General features: G+C 39.0%; 1 protein-coding gene across 1 annotated transcript; it reads left to right on the top strand.

Annotated features, from left to right (window-relative positions):
• On the top strand, nt 1-15,922 carry TMEM38B (transmembrane protein 38B). The gene is made up of 6 exons (XM_083817297.1): nt 1-273; nt 5,976-6,132; nt 9,266-9,450; nt 10,527-10,614; nt 12,573-12,690; nt 13,733-15,922. Exons 1-6 carry the CDS (start codon nt 168-170, stop codon nt 13,940-13,942), a joined length of 864 nt encoding a protein of 287 aa, XP_083673423.1. The 5' UTR covers nt 1-167; the 3' UTR covers nt 13,943-15,922.
• Nucleotides 15,923-16,122: the final 200 nt, after the last annotated feature.

Raw genomic sequence — 16,122 nt, forward strand, 5'->3', positions numbered from 1 at the left:
CCTGCGGGGAGAGCCGCGGAGCCCGGCCAGCGGGGAGGGGACAGCGGGGGTAGCCCGGAGGCAGCAGCCAGTTGCAGCCCGGCGCGGGGGCGGGCAGCTCGCCGGGCACCGCCGCGCCTCCCCTCTCGCACGGCGCCGGCCGAGGCCCAGGCTGCCCCGCGGGCGCCATGGAGCTCGGGCAGGTGCCGCTGGCCTTCTCCCGCCTGCCCATGTTCCCCTTCTTCGACATGGCGCACTACGTGGCCTCCGTCATGGCGCTGAAGGAGCAGCGGGGTGAGCGGGGAAGGCTGCCGGGGCCAGGCGGGGCCAGGCCAGGCGAGGCGGAGCCGGAGCCGCCGCGCGAAATGGCGGGGGGCTGCCCGCGGGGACAGGGGTGGGTTGGGCTGGCCTGGAGGGGGACTGAGACACTCCAAGGGTCTGCTTTCACCCCCCCCCCCCTCCATTTTTTCTTCTTTCAGCGTGGAAATAAGGTCTCCTGCGGTCCAGGTGAAGCCACCCGTATGTAAATGTTGGCTGTGTCCAGCCGAGTTCCTCCTGCCTCCTCAGTAGGGGCACAGGGGAAGCCAGCCCGAGCGGCTGCTGAAGACCTTATCACGGTGGAAGGCTTAAAACGTCCCAAAAATAAAAGGGCTGAAACCTCTGAAATCAGGTTTTTGCGTGGAGGGAAGGTGGCAGGCTGGCACCTTGCTGCCAGGCACCATTACAGGGGTGCAAGGAGCAACTCTGGTCGCCTCCTTATATCCCTCTCGAGTCCTGGTTAAGCAGAAAGGTGCTCAGGAAATTATGTCTGGTAGGAAACCTGCCACAGGATTGTAATGGGCTGGGTGTGTTCTAGTTTGTGACTTCACGTTGTACTCATAGCTTGTACAGTTAAGCTAGGAAAGCCTTTCGCTGCCAGTGTTTTGGGAGCTGTATGAGTGCGCACAGTGACACTTCTCTACTTCAATCTCTACTTGCTCTGCCCCAGAAAATCTTTTCCACTGTCTTTGTTAGCCCCAAACCTAGTTCTAGTTGTCATAAGTATGGAGACGAGCATCATTTTGGTGTTTAGAGTAGCTACTTGTGGATTGACTTTGGACAATTGTGGTAACCTTGCATCCCAGCTGGTGACTGTGTAGGAGACTAAACTGGCTTTTGGGATTATAGAGCAGATTTGGGAGTTTCTGCTTGCTTCAGATTTTTAAGGCTCAGCACTCTGTTTGGTGAGAGCTTATTCTTTGGTCACTTCTTAAATGTGCCAAGGTGAATTTCTACTTCCTGCTGAGTAAGTGCACTTGGCAAATTGTAAAGGCTGATACAAAATGTTTATGTATGCTGGCATCTTCAACAGATCTTGTTACTACTACTAAAATTGCTTCTGGTTGCTGACATGAGACATTGTGTAATACAACTCTTCCATTTGAGAAGAGGCTTTCTGTCCAGAGGTATTTGACATTATAATGCACCGCCTTTAAACTTTCTTCTGAAGTGGACGCAGATTTGAGGACTGGGATGGGAGGAATTAGTCTGCTTTGCTGATGCGGAGTGTAGCACAGCGTTAGTGAGACTACACTTTGGGACAGTGGAAGGTCTGTCAGAAGTCTGTTGATTTCTTTATTTTGTTCTTTTTTCTTCCTTGTCATCTTAGTAGCTGGAAAGTTCAGAACTTTTGAGTATCCTCTAGTACTCACTGTTAGTAACTGTAATTCAGGTGACTGCATGCTCTTCCGTTTCTTGCTCGCAAATGGTTTGAACTTAACATTAAATCATAATTGAAATAGCAGCCATTATGAAATAGGATGGCTAATGTTATCATTGATCTTTTATTTTTTAGGTATGTATTCTTGGAAATTTGAAGTGTAGCTTTCTTTCACAAATGGATACTTGGGTAACTTTGATCATGTAGGAAGCATGTGGTCGTCAGAGCCACATTTGTTTTATCCCAGAGTACTGTCTCATTAAAATGCCAACCCTTAAACTCAGATTCAGTGTGGGCATTTGTATCATGGATGAGCACCTACCAACTGGGATTTTTCCCAGTCCTTTTAACTAAATTTTCTTGCTCTCTTGTAGGTGCTGACAACTGCAGTGTTGACAACCAACATATTTCTTTGCATATGTTAAACTAGGAGTTCTTCATTAGTACATTTGGGCTTGCTTAAGAATTACTCATTTGTAGCTCCAGTTGGAGTTTTCTTTTGGGTCAATTTTCTTTTTGGGGACAGAGAGGCAGCAAAAGGTGTTGAGGTTTGAGGATCAGCACTGTTTGGAAGGAATGTGCTGGTTTTGGTCTTGGAAGTTTTCTGTGATGTGATCCAAGTTATCTGAAGAGAGCTACTGCTTTTTGGCATAGTTTTGCTGAGTTAAATCTGACTGTTAATGCTTTAGCTTAATTCATGGTATGTACAGTTGAACAGGGGTGCTGGAAAAACTTCTACAAGTCCTTTAGGTTTGCTCTTTAGATGTGTATGTGGTATGTATTATCGTTTGCACGTTCAGAACACATTGGGAAGCTTAAATTAGATCTTACCCTACTTACAGAAAGAGCTAGCCAGCAAGGCTTTTATTACTATTATCTAGAAATAGTATTTAAAACTGCATTGAACGGTAGTCCTTGTATTTTGAAACTGCATCTGTGCTTTCTAATATATGCTGCAGGACTAGAGGCCTTTTGGCAGATGATATCCTGTGTGGTTGCATGATGCCTCATTAGTTTTTCGTGATGCATCAGATGACACATATAAGTGACCTCTTGTTTAAAAATGTGACCTATTGAAAATGGAATTTGTTCTCTGAAAGGCTACATCTCATTTATAATTTAGGTAGCAGTGCTAAAAAGATGTGCTTTAAATTAGTATTAGCATTTTTTGACCCCTTGCTTTCTATGTTGGCTATATTCCTTGTTAGAAAGCAGCTATGGAATTACAAAATAATGGTGTATGAGCCACGAAAATTCTCATATTGACCAACAAAAAAATCCTGAGGTCCCTTAGGGCTACCAGTCTCTTGATGTCCTTTAATAGCTTACTGAAGAAATTTACAAGCTTTTGTGTAGAGGGCAATCTGGTAATAATAATAGTCATTACTGTACGTGGCCTAAAAACTGGAAATTGCTGTTAGTCATGGGGCAAAGCAAGAGTGGGGAAGCAGTGATTGCTGAAAGGGAGAGGAATAAAACTGAAAAGAGAACAGTCTGATTTTAAAACAGCTCCAATAGTTAATTGAATTGATTAAAAAAAAAAAAAAAAAAAGTGACCAAATCAGTAATCAGACCAAATGCCGGGTGAAGTGAACTAAGCTTTCTTTCTGTTAGTTAGCTGTTGGCCATACTGCATTTGTGGGGAGGGAGGAGGGTAGTGCAGTTTTTTCACGGAGGCCACCAGTAAGATGTTAAGATGATTACTTCTCTGCTAATGCCAGGTGAGAAGCTTCATGCTAAGGAAAGAGGTTGATGCAGACCCACCTGCTGATGGATGTCAGAAGTGTAAGATTTGTTTTAAGTGCAGTCTGGACGCCGACAATTCTTGCGCGTGGAACCTCCTGTCATAATATGGTTACCAGTCTTGCTCCAAAATCAGATTACCATACAGACTACATTCTCTATTACATCAGGCTAAGACTTAAAACTTGTGCATAATGCAGCTGCTGATGTATTAGCAGTATTCACCCCTTGTAACACATGATTTGTTGTGATTTGTGATCTACAGTGGCTGCAGCCATTCCCTGTTTCTTCTTGTTACCCCATAAAGTTTGGGATGTTTCTCCTCTAAATGGTCACTTTGTGCTACAATACCGTAGCAACGCGAAAACTGGAACAATCTTGTCAATATTCCTATCTAAAGTGAATTATAGTGAGAATGCTGTATTCTCTTTGAAACATTAGAGCATTTGATCTTTGGTAAGAACCATATTTTCCCACAAAAGTTCGTGAAAATCCAAAAGCTTATCTTCAGAATTGTTAATCAAATATCACATTTCTTTTTGGTGCAGACCATAGGTTTCATCCTTAATTTGGTAACCTTCAGCCTTTAGACTATGAAAAAAGGAACTATTTCATGCAAACGGAGCTCTTCATCTTTGTAAAGGGGAAGCTTTGGCAGTGATGGACTCCTGAAGTGGAAGGAAATAGTCAAAACAACTATTTCAAGATATTTCTGTCTTTGATAAAGTGTTGTTTCCCCTCAAAACACGTTAAGGTTTCCCTTTCTCCTCCTCCAGCATAATCTGATACTGAGAATTCTTCTGGCATAGTTCAGCTGCAATTTTAAAAGGATGATTAATTTTAAAGATTCTAAAGATAACAAAATAAATGAAACAGTGAAGCTTTTAGTAGAATCATAGAATCGTTAAGGTTGGAAAAGACCTCTAAGATCATCAAGTCTGACAGTTAACCGAGCACTGCCAAGTCTACCACCAAACCATGTCCCTAAGTACCACATCTACATGCCTTTTGAATACCCCCAGGGATGGTGACTTAACCACTTCCCTGGGCAGCCTGTACCAATGCTTCACAACCCTTTCAGTGAAGGAGTTTTTCCTAATACCCAACTTAAACCTCCCCTGGCAACTCCATTTCCTCTTGTCCTGCTGCTTGTTGCTTGGGAGAAGAGAGCAACCCCTGCCTTGCTATAGCCCCCTTTGAGACAGTTGCAGAGAGCAATGAGGTCTCCCCAAGCCTCCTCTTCTCCAGACTAAACACCCCCAGTTCCCTCAGCCGCTCCTCACAGGACTTGTGCTCCAGGCCCCTCACCAGCTTCGTTGCCCTTCTCTGGACACGCTCCAGGGCCTCGATGTCCTTCTTGTAGTGAGGGGCCCAGAACTGAACACAGTACTTGAGGTGCGGCCTCACCAGGGCCAAGTACAGAGGGACTGTCACTTCAGTAGTCCTGCCAGCCACATTGCTTCTAATATGAGCTGGGATGCTTGTTGGTGCTTTTAATAGTGAGAATCACAGAATGGGCAGGGTTGGAAGGGACCTCTGAAGATCATCTAGTCCAAACCCCCTGCCAAGCAGAATCACCTAGAGCACATTGCGCAGGATGGCATCCAGGAGGGTTTGAATATCTCCAGAGAAGGAGACTCCACAACCTCTCTGGGCAACCTGTCCCAGTGCTCTGTCACCCTCACAGTAAAGAAGTGCCCCTCTTATATTCAGCAAGAACCTCCCATGCTTCAGCTCGTGCCAGTTGTCTCTTGTCCTGTCACTGGGCACAACTGAAGAGAGACCACTTCCATCCTCTTGACACCCTCGCCTCAGATATTTATACACATTGACGAGGTCTCCCATCAGTCTTCTCTTTTCCAGGCTAAACAGGCCCAGCTCTCTCAGCCTGTCCTCATACAACAAGTGCACCAGTCCTCCAGTCATCTTCATAACCCATGTTATAAGACTTTGAGTAACCTTTTATATCTGTTCAGAACTGTGGGTGAAACAACATTTGCCTAATTGCGTTGGGTAGTTGCCCAGAGAACACTGATAGGAGGGTGTTAGGGAAAACAAAACAAAACAAAAAACAGTGACCTTGAATTCATAAAGATTCAAAAGCAGAATTGGAAGCTGAAGAGTAGCCTTCAAAAAGTAACTGTTGTAATACCAGTCCTTTTTAGGTCAGCAAGGCCACTTGTATGTACTTAGTGCAAACGAAAAAGCAACTTTGTACCTGCAACAGATTTTTAGCAATGAACCCTCTCAGCTGTGCTCTGAAAGTTTTTGCTTCCTGGTAGCCAGGTAGGTACACTGAACCAACCCACAAAAGATATGAGAGAACACACGATCAGTCTTTCTCTTTTATTTAGGTAATACATACTGAAGTCAGTGTCATCTGAAACTTGCATTTTAGGAGGACTTTTCTTGTGAAGGCCTACAGATTTCTGCAGGATTTTTCATGATCTAAAGAAACAACGTAGGATTGCATGACTTGAAAAATACTGACTTAAGACTTGACATGATTCTCAAATGTTTGTTTCTGTTTATGCCTCTTTTCTGTTTGTTTTAGGAGCTGTGGATGTGTCAGTCCGAAGTCCAGTTGCCTGCTGGTTTAGTGCCATGCTTTGTTGCTTTGGTGGTTCTGTTTTGTCTTCCTTGATGCTTGGAGAACCTCCAGTAGCATTTTTGGCAAAGGGCACGAATATTCTACTGGCATCTTCAGTCTGGTAAGCAGCCACAATTGAGTTATACAAGTATTATTGGTTAGAGGAAGCTGTACTTTAACTGTGAATAGTAAGACTATACCAGCAAGTTTCTGTGTAAATCAGAAGCTCAACTTAAAAATGTCATGGATTTAGAAGCTGTCACTCCATCAGAGAAGTCACTGCAGCAAAAAAAAATGGTATGAACCCTTTCTGTAGGAGTGAAATGCGCTCTTTTCATAAGAGCAACTTTTATGAGCTGTTGATAATGAAATAGTCACTAGACTTTTCTTAGATTTTTATAGTATTCTTGGTCAAACATGAAAATATGTTCTGGAATAAAATGGACTCAAGTTACTGCTTTTCTAAATATAAAGAAGTCGTAAGTGCCATCTAGTTTTTCCAGTGACAGCTCTTGAACCTGGCTGAAGTAAAATTCCTACACTTTTCTGTGATTGGGAAATTAAGACATGGATCTTCTTATCTTTCAGTCTCTGCTCTCTGACGTCTTTTTTTTTTTTTTTTTTTTATCTTTTGCCCTTTCCCAAACTGCTTTCCCAAATGGATGGGGTGGTAGTGAAAGCCAGTAGAGAGCTGAATGGGAAGTCAGGTATGTGTATGTGGCAGCAATTTGACCTGTTTTGGAGTTCATAAATAATACTGGAGTTATTTTCATACAAAGGTAGCCTTGCAGTGGAGTTCATTTATTCCGGAGAGTGATTGTAGAGAAAAACCCTCTACTCTAACAAAATTTGGGATCAGCAGTGGATTTTTGAATTTAAAAATCTCAATTGCTATCTTAGAAGAGTATTAGCTGCTTGAAAACCTTCAGTATCTATTCCTTGTTGCCACTTAAGATTTATAATTGCAAATTTTTTGAAGTGAGAGTAAATATTTATATGTGTGTATCTCTATTAGTCTTCTGGTCTTCATGTTGCAATGGAAGATGGCAGACAAATTTAATTGAAGCAAATCAGTGAAATGAGTAATATACAATTAAACCTGCAGAACAACAAGGTTTATAGAATCTGCTTCTGGTTCATATTAGTCTGGTGTGGGCAACATGACTGCTTATTTTAACAGATGTTAGCTTGAGTTAGGAGTACAGGTAAACAAAACATGCTTTCATTTGAACTTAATGTGTGCAAATGTGACTTGCTATGCTCAAATAAAATGAGGTTTTAAGGAGAACCTGTGAATGTTATGAAACCTTTCAAGCCTTTAGTTTTACGAAGTTCTCTGTTCATTAGTATAATGACTTTAATTCTCGGTCTCAAATCACATGAAACAAAATTCCCCAAGTTACACGTGAAACTGGAAAATAAAACGGATTGTGCTGTGCTGGACAGTGCTCCTAAATAGTCTGTAGGACAGCGACATCTACTGTTAGCAAATGTTGCTAGCAGAAATTATAGACAAAAATGGTATGGTAGCATAGCCATGCTATTCCAGACAAATCCAGTTATGTGTGCTTCAGTGTCCTAAACCCACATTTTACAATTGTAAATTGATTCTGGTTAGTGTTCTCTGAGTACATTGCTTAAATGGCTATTAGCAGTAGCCATTAAAATACATGCTCCATATACATCTTTGAATTAATACCAGCTGAAGCTTCATTGCTACAAAGGCAATTGGATTTACAATAGGAAAAAAGGGAACGAATGTAAGCAATTCAAAAGTAATACTAAAACTGACTGTTGAAGCAGTACTTAGCTATTAATGTAAATTCCAATAACTTCCTTGTATGTGAGAAGTAGGCTATTGCATGCTCCAGTGTGGGAGGTCTTGAAGAGAAAAAAGCTTTGTAAGTTTGCAGTGGCATGATACTATATACATTGCAGCAAAAGCAAATATACAATTAGGACAGGACTTTAGCTAAATTTTGCCTTCCTGTGGAGGAAGCAGCCTGGCATTCTGCTGTTAAGGATAAGCATTTTTTTCTGAGGAAAACAACAAAAATACAAACCAAACAAAACAAAACCACACCAACCAAGCAAACAACAAAACACCCAAGTGCTCTCATGCTTTTTAATCTCTAACCAAGAAGCATGAATCTTCCTGGTTATGGTGTCTGCCACTAGTTTTAATAAAGTAAACTAGATAAAGGGGTGCATCTATGCCTTGCTGCCTGAGGAAACCAGAAAAAGATACAGCCCTAGAAGTTTTTGGTGGATAGGATTGAGCTCAGAAGCCTAAACCAAGAGGCAAGCATTTTTTTTAGAAAAGACATTACCATGTTTTAGAGGCTTTTTCTGCCTTCACCACTTACTTATTGCTGTCTTATTCCTGTGCTAATACAGATGTGTGTTTTTTTTGATGTTTTTTGTCTGTTTAAGAACTGAAATTTGTGACTGAGGAGATAAAATAAAGCACTGTGTAATCTATTCACTTGAGATTTACTGTCAGCTTAGGACCTCATTGTTAGCCATCTTAACTTTACTTTGTTTTGAGAACAAGTTGGAAAAAGATATTAAATATTGAGTACACCTTTGGGTTGCTTTTAACACTTTGAAAAAATAAATGTGCTTGTAATTGGCAAGCTGGAAAAGCTAGAATCTGTGGTTACTAAGATGTAAAATGGGTTTGAAAATAGCTGTGCATTTCATCTGACATGATACTAACAAGTGGAGGCATTCTTGCTGAACTTACATAATTCCGTGTACCTATCAGTAGGAAAGGATAGTGTTTGCAAGTAATTTAACCACTCTGTTTTAATCCTGTAAAAAAAAAAGTCTCACAATAACTTAATAATTTTTATTATGTAAATATATATATATTAATATATAAATTATATAAACTCTAGAACAATAAAAGGAGTTCCAGGAGTTGGACTTGATGATCCTTGTGGGTTCTTTCAACCTGGGATTTTGTATGAAAATGTAAATCTTTCTGATGTACTTTAATAAATTCTTAGCTGGGACAACGAGGCAGCAAGTACAGTGTTGAATATCATTTCATGATTTTGGTGCAACAGCTCAAACATACTCAAAAGCATTTCATTTTTTTTCTATATGTGCAGTATAAGGCATTGAACTATCAGTAATATATTAAATATTGCTAGTCGTATTCCAGAAATACATTTAAATGTATTAGAAAGTGAATTCCTTAGCAAAAACTCTTCAAAGCTCGTAACGCTTTTTCTCATTGTGATTTACAGGTATCTTGTGTTTTACTGCCCACGAGACATATTCTGCCGGTGCTTTGCATTTCTCCCTCTTCGGCTTCTAGTTGCAGGAATGAAAGAAGTGACTAGGACTTGGAAAATAGTGGCTGGCGTTGCACATGCAGACAGCCACTTTGAAGATGCCTGGCTTGTCATGGTAGCTGTGGGCTGGGCCAGAGGTAACATCTATAACGTCGTCTTCTGATGAATTATGATGTTTTGGAGTGGTATTTAAATGGCTAGCCTTTCAGCATACCTGTAGCACCATTCCTTGCTGCGGTGGGTATGATGGTCCTCAGGTCCTAATACAGTCTCTTATCCCCTCAAGGGAGAAGTCAGTGCAGCAGTTTTTCTGCCTGGATTAAGGGTGACATTGAATGACTCCAAGGGAAGTTCATCTTGTCCCTTTGGAAGGTCTTGTGAGGACTGTTAGGATGGGCGACTGACGGCAATAAAGAAATAGATCTCCCATGTAGCTTCAGTGCTGTCACTAAGCTTTCCATCATATCTCTTCAGAACTGTTTTCCTTGCATGTGGCTGAAGAAGAGAGCTTGTTTTCTCAGCTTTTTGGATTGCTAACAGTAGTTGGTTTTAAACACAGGAAAGACCCTTCTTGCCTGCCTGCTGTTTGGAATATGTCTCTGTAAGCTACCTTCCTAGCAGCTGTGTTTACAGTCACAAAATTAGAACCACTTCAGGATGTAGTAAAGCAGCTCCTGATTCTATCCACTTTTGTTGTTGTGCTTTGGGAAACAATGTGTTAATGTGAAGATATATTGCATTATTTTTACAGGTTATGGTGCAGATCAATCTTGTTGGCCAGAGTTTCTAACACTTGCTTATGTCTTGGCCTTTTTTAACATAAAAACATATCCACCCTTTCTTGTGGAGAATCCTCCTACTTTATAGTGACACTCACTGTACATAAATGCTTACAAGAAGAATGGAATGATACAAGCCTCTCTGGAGATTTTCTCTGTCAATTCAAGCATTTGTTTGCAGTGATCAGTGTGTCATTTCAGATATTACCACATAAAGGTGAACCTGATGTTCTTTCTAAGTCGCTAAACCTCTGAGGTTTCTTATTGGTCACTCAAGTCATGCACATATGAAAGATTCAATTAATCTCTTTAAGTCTGAGCTTTGGGTGCCACATTTGGCAGCTGGTGTAATGAGTTTTGCTGGGAGCAGTAGTAGGCTGTGCAGCAGTGGTAGCATGCCAGCAGAGGCTTACTGTTAATCTCTGGATTTTCAGGAGCTGGTGGTGGCCTAATCTCCAACTTCGAGCAGTTGGTGAGAGGAGTGTGGAAACCTGAAACCAATGAACTACTGAAGATGTCCTAGTAAGATTTTTATAATGAAGTTCAATCTGTTAACAGCTGTTTTACTAATTCCTTGTGTTGACACTGAATATAATATGAATATAATCTGAACCATATAATGGTTCACATTTAAAGATTGAAAATATTAATAAAAAATTCAATTGTTTATAATAGATGCTTGATATTTGTCTTATGAAGGATTGGTTGTTGATCTTTGATAATTTTAATTTTAGCAGATATTTTGGTCATTTTAGGTCTGCAGCACAAGAATACCAAGTTGGAAGAAGTCAATAAAAATTATGGCTAGAAAATTGTTGGAATTTATTGGTAAACATTATTGAGTATGTTTGTCTTGTAGGGACATGGCTTTCTATCCAAAATGAAAGGCCAGTGGTACTACAAATATATGAGTAAGGACTGTGTTGTTAGTGCATGTTCTGAACATCATCAATATGTCTTCCTTTGAGTATTGTCACACTTGCTTCCTCTGCAAGCACTGTTTTCCTCCAAAGATACTGATTATTTGAGAAGGTACAAACTGGTAGTTCAATATAGCAAAAAAGTAGCAACACATCTTTTCTATACTGTAAAACAAGAAAAGTGCCTTCTCTTGCAGAAGCAAAGAATGGAAAATTACATGGCTTCTAGATTAGACAGTAAAACGAATATTGAGGCAGGCTAGAAAGCCACAAGCTATTGTTGTAAGTTAAGATAAGCTCATTTTAGTAATTCCCTAAAATGGCTTTGATCTTTCCCATGTAACTCTCAAGTCTTTAGAAACAATAATTAAAAAAAAAAATCTTTTCTGCAGCTACTCTTAGGAATAGAGAATAACAGAAGAGAAAGTTGTAAGGGAATTACTCTTCCTCAGTCAGTGCCTAGGTGTCTGCAGTCTTTTTACCAGACTCCCAGAAGAAAGTAGTCACTGTTAGTAATAGCACTGTATTTACAGGTGCAACATTAGAACATTGATTACTGATTGGCATATATCCTGCTTTTCTGTGGTGGATGTGACTCAAAATAGCTCAAAAAGTACTTTTCTTTTTAAATTCTGTTTAATATGTAAAACTTAAATAGAAGTAAGTTTTGAAATTTAAAGGATAAAACATTCTGCAATCAGCTAAGATAGTTTTACACAGAATTAGTGTTTTTTTGTGTTTGTTTTTTGGTTAAGCAGGAAGTAAATGCAGAAATCTATGAGTTACTGAAATGACTGAAGAACTTGTCTATGAATAGATGCTTTGTGGTAACAGGAATGTTGTCCTTCTATTACAGATACAGCTTAAGAAATGTGCAGAATTCTTCTGCCAGTATTTTAGTGCTCTCTCCTCATATTCTCTTGTTTTCTGACTGTATACATGTCAAGTGATGTACCACTGTGATGAAGGTAGATTGAAGCTGTAAATCTTTACATGTTGCAAGTCAACACAGCTGTTTTGGTGAAACTTGGTAACTTAACAAGATTGATATGTCATACCGATACTTGACCTGGCTCAAGTCAAGCATCAGCAGACCACAACCCTAAAACTGGTGGAGTATCATAGTGGAATGAGACTTGGATGGAGTTGTTCTTTGACACCTGCAGCAGCTGCTTGGAATAACTAACACCTAGAGTGTAGGAGAATGTATTTTTAAGCACTGCTAGAGTAGTGCAAGCTTTGTAATTTAGCTCTTCAGTAAGACACGTTGGGAGAAGAGGAAGAAGAGCAAGCTGACATGTAGAGTCTGAATAATTGAGACATTGAAGTGCATTTTGATTTGAAGAGGATTTGTCAAATATGAGTTTGCTGGATGTATAAATCAGTGCTGAACTTAGTTTAATAATACCTAGGTTTTGGACCTCATCACTGCACGTATACATGTTTTCTATTCAGAAATAATTGCTTTGCATGCTAAGAACATTTAGTGTTTGCTAGGTCATGACCTCTTTCACTGTGGAGTAGGGAAGAGAAATTAACATTTGTTTGTTTGATTTCCAGCCCTGTGAAGGTAACTTTGATAGGAGCAGTTCTCTTCACTCTTCAGCATAGCCAGTACTTGCCAATAGCAAGACACAACCTCATGTTTTTGTACACCATCTTTCTTGTAGTTTCCAAGGTAAGAATTTGAAAGTGTTGCAAGTAACTGAATAACAAAAAATATCTTTTTTCAGCATTTCAGAGCAAAACATGACCTCAAACATAATATCACAATTTATAATGCTCCCTTTTGGAAGGGGAGGATAGCTGCTACTGCCTTAAACCTGTGTTTAGTCTTTGACACGTAGATAGAGCAGAAGACCTATTCTGGTAGGTTCAATGTATGGAGGGGGAACGAATCAGGAATATTGGCACCCAACAGTTGATACGGTGGGTTTTTATGTCCACAATCTCAGACAGCTCATATATGTGGAGAGAAACTGTCCTGTTCTCTGCTTTTTGCTAGCTGCTTAATGCCTGCCTTGTACCTGTGCAGTCATCTGTGGATTTGCAAAACAAACCAAATAGGTTCTTGTCTATGTATGAGTTATGTATGTTTACATTGCTGTAAAATTAATGAAGTTAATATATTCAAGGTAAATAATGGTATTTTCTTATATAGCATCACCTAATTTCTGGCTTCACCTAATTTCTGGCTTCGACCCCCGTAGTCATGTTCGTTTCCAGGATGATGCTGGTCTTGAGATTTATTAGCTAATAAGAAAAGTATAGTCTCTGAGTTGAAAGAAGGCTAGCAATTTTTAAAACTTCAGAGCTGCTGTTGAACAGACTAGAAAATATCTTAAAGTGGTGGTTGCCAGTCTCATTTCTGTGAAGTTCCTGATGAGTTTAATGCTAGAGAATTTTCTTTAGGGAGCCAAGACTTTAAGCTGATGCTTCACCTAAACAAAGAAAACCATTGTTAAAAATGGTTTACTTTTAAAAAGTGTTTCAAGTGTTTTTTTTTTTTTTTTTTTTTTTTTATGAGTATAGGTCAGAAAGAGAAGCATTCATTGATGTTTTAACCTAAAATGAGCATATTTCCTTTCATTGCATGGACTCTTCATGCTCATGTAGCAAGTTAGAAATGCTGTACAATGTTCAGTATAGAACTTGTGTTCAAATTATTGTGAAGTCAATAAAACTTTTAATACAACTTGACCATTCCTTGTTCCTCATAGGTAAAAATGATGTTGACAAGATCTGCGACTTCTCCATTTGCTCCCATTGAGGCTGCATTAGGCTATATATTCTTCGGCTTGCAGAAAACTGTACCCAAAGTGAAGAGTGAAGGTGCTACGTCTTCCAATGGCTCTTCAGTCTGTGACCAGTCTTCCTCTGAACAGTCCCATGATGGTGTTAAGAAGAGACAAGCAAAGAAAACAGAATAAGTGGCTTAAAATCCTTGATAACCTGCAAAGATATTTGTATGTCAGATTAAGCTGATTGAGATTTTTTTTAAAGAATGTTTTATGAGGTGAGAGTAGGGCTGTGTAATATGGTGGTGTTACTTGCCTTCAGAATGAGTTTCATTTGCTTTTGGAATGTGTTCAGATGTTTGAATGAACATGTTGGATTTGTAAGTGTAAGTGTAAAAGTACAATTCTTTTATAGTGGTTGTAAGTTTACTGAATTTTGTATTTATTAGTAACTTTAAATGCTTACATGCTACAAAGAGTTTCAAAATGTGATAATCGGCTTTGCTATTTTTTCTGGTATATCACCTGTTTCATTTTTTTTCTTGATTCTCATGTTTCATTTGGATAACGTGAACTTGAACTGCCAAGTGTTCACAGTAGAATGTCTCAAGTAAGAAAGGCTTTAGTTAGTCATCACCTGATTAAGGCTTAATCACATTGCACTGTAAAACCATGAAAATGTACCAAACTAATGCCTTTAACTAGAAAAATAATGGAATTACTGTTGTAATTCACTTTGCACTGGTCTAGACTTTCTTCACTTACTTAAGTAAATATTTTTTGCATTTTCTTATTTTTCAAAATAAGAGTGGTTTACTAGTATTTTTAAAAATCTTTACAGTTAGTGGATAGAAACACCAATATTTTTGTCGTTGGCTCACTTTGACACTTTATTTGCAAGCGTTTGATATTTAGATATTTTTATGTTACATATGTGATTTTTATGTGGTTTATAATATCTTTCAGTTTGACTGGGATGAGACATCTTTGCCTGCACTTCTATCCAAGCATAAATTATTTTTTTTCAAAGCCAAACTATCAAACATTTTCAAAAAGAATACTGGACAGTATATTTATCGTGTTTATCATCAGTTCTGCTCTGTTGTACATGCTGTTAATAAATACCAATGCTAGTTTCTAGCAGTTACATCTGGTGCTATTGGGGAAGAACAGTTAATACCGGAAGCACTGAAACTGTTTTATTACTGCTCGCTGAAATTTGCTGCTTCTTTTTTACATGTGATGTGAAGCAGTTGCAAGTCATACACAGTTCAGAACTGGGAACTTAAACGTTTCTGAGATGTTATATTTTATAAGACTCTAATCTTTTCAGAGGAATCTTTCATTTGATGTGCCATTTTTTAGAATGCATTAAACTATTTTTACAGGATTAGGTTCTTTGGAAAGTACTACTTCGAAGAGTATTCTTTAGCAAAAGGAGGTTGGTTAATCTTTGCACAGGGATGGCAAGGAGAATGTGGAGGCAAGTGTGATTTGAAAAGGCAAAGTTGTAATTCCAGGTACATATATAAATTCAGAAGAACTGTCACCAGTACTGTACTTAAAAAAAAAAAAAAGGCATCCAAGAAATTTCTTGTGTGCCTGTTGAGCCACAATTCCTTGGTAGTGACCAAATCCATTGAGTTCAGTTTGGAATTCAACTGTATAGCAAATGTATGCTACCTTGAAAACTAAGCTGAGTATTTACTTCAGCACAGAAGAATAACAAAAGTGAACCTCCAGCTCTTTGAACAAAGTAGTAATTGTGTTCCTGCCATTTTATACGCAAACCCTGTGTCCAGTTGTATATAAATGCTTGGAGTCACACTTGCAGGGTGTCTCAGGGTTTTGTAGCTTGGATAAGCTTGAAGCTATCAACTTTCTACTTAATGATCAATTTGTTTATTCAGCAACACCAGCAAAAATTGTATGTTTACTGTTTTTAAAATTTTGGGGTGTTTTTTTAATCTAATCGGATTGTGGTATGGAATTATGTTGCACAACTGTGAAATACTGACTGATGACTGGCTACTCTTATCCCAAATAAATGTGAAAATACACATTGACTAATTCTTTAACAAGTTTACAGTTTGAAGGAAAATATATGGCTTTGTATTCACTCTGGCCTTAAAAACTACAATATTAAAAAAATAGAAGTTTTTTTCTTCTTGACTGAACATCTCAAATCAAATACAAAGCATATTAAAGTGTGTATTGTTAGGAGCTAAAACATACACTATGCTGAAAGCAATCCTGTTGTAAGCACCATGAAAACAAACCTTCGCGTTTAAAGACCTCACAGGCTTCTTTAGGATGGCTGTTCAAAAGAATTCCACATTGAGTAGGTATATGCAAGTATTCTGTGAACTATT

Source organism: Anser anser (genome assembly GCF_964211835.1).
Source record: "Anser anser genome assembly, chromosome: Z".
NCBI classification, from domain to species: domain Eukaryota; kingdom Metazoa; phylum Chordata; class Aves; order Anseriformes; family Anatidae; genus Anser; species Anser anser.

Excerpts from the sequence above, each read along its gene's own strand:
- TMEM38B (XM_083817297.1), top strand. The coding sequence starts at position 168 with ATGGAGCTCGGGCAGGTGCCGCTGGCCTTCTCCCGCCTGCCCATGTTC. Across the intron at positions 274-5,975 it reads GGCGCTGAAGGAGCAGCGGG|GAGCTGTGGATGTGTCAGTC; the intron begins GTGAGCGGGGAA and ends TGTTTGTTTTAG. Across the intron at positions 6,133-9,265 it reads CTACTGGCATCTTCAGTCTG|GTATCTTGTGTTTTACTGCC; the intron begins GTAAGCAGCCAC and ends TGTGATTTACAG.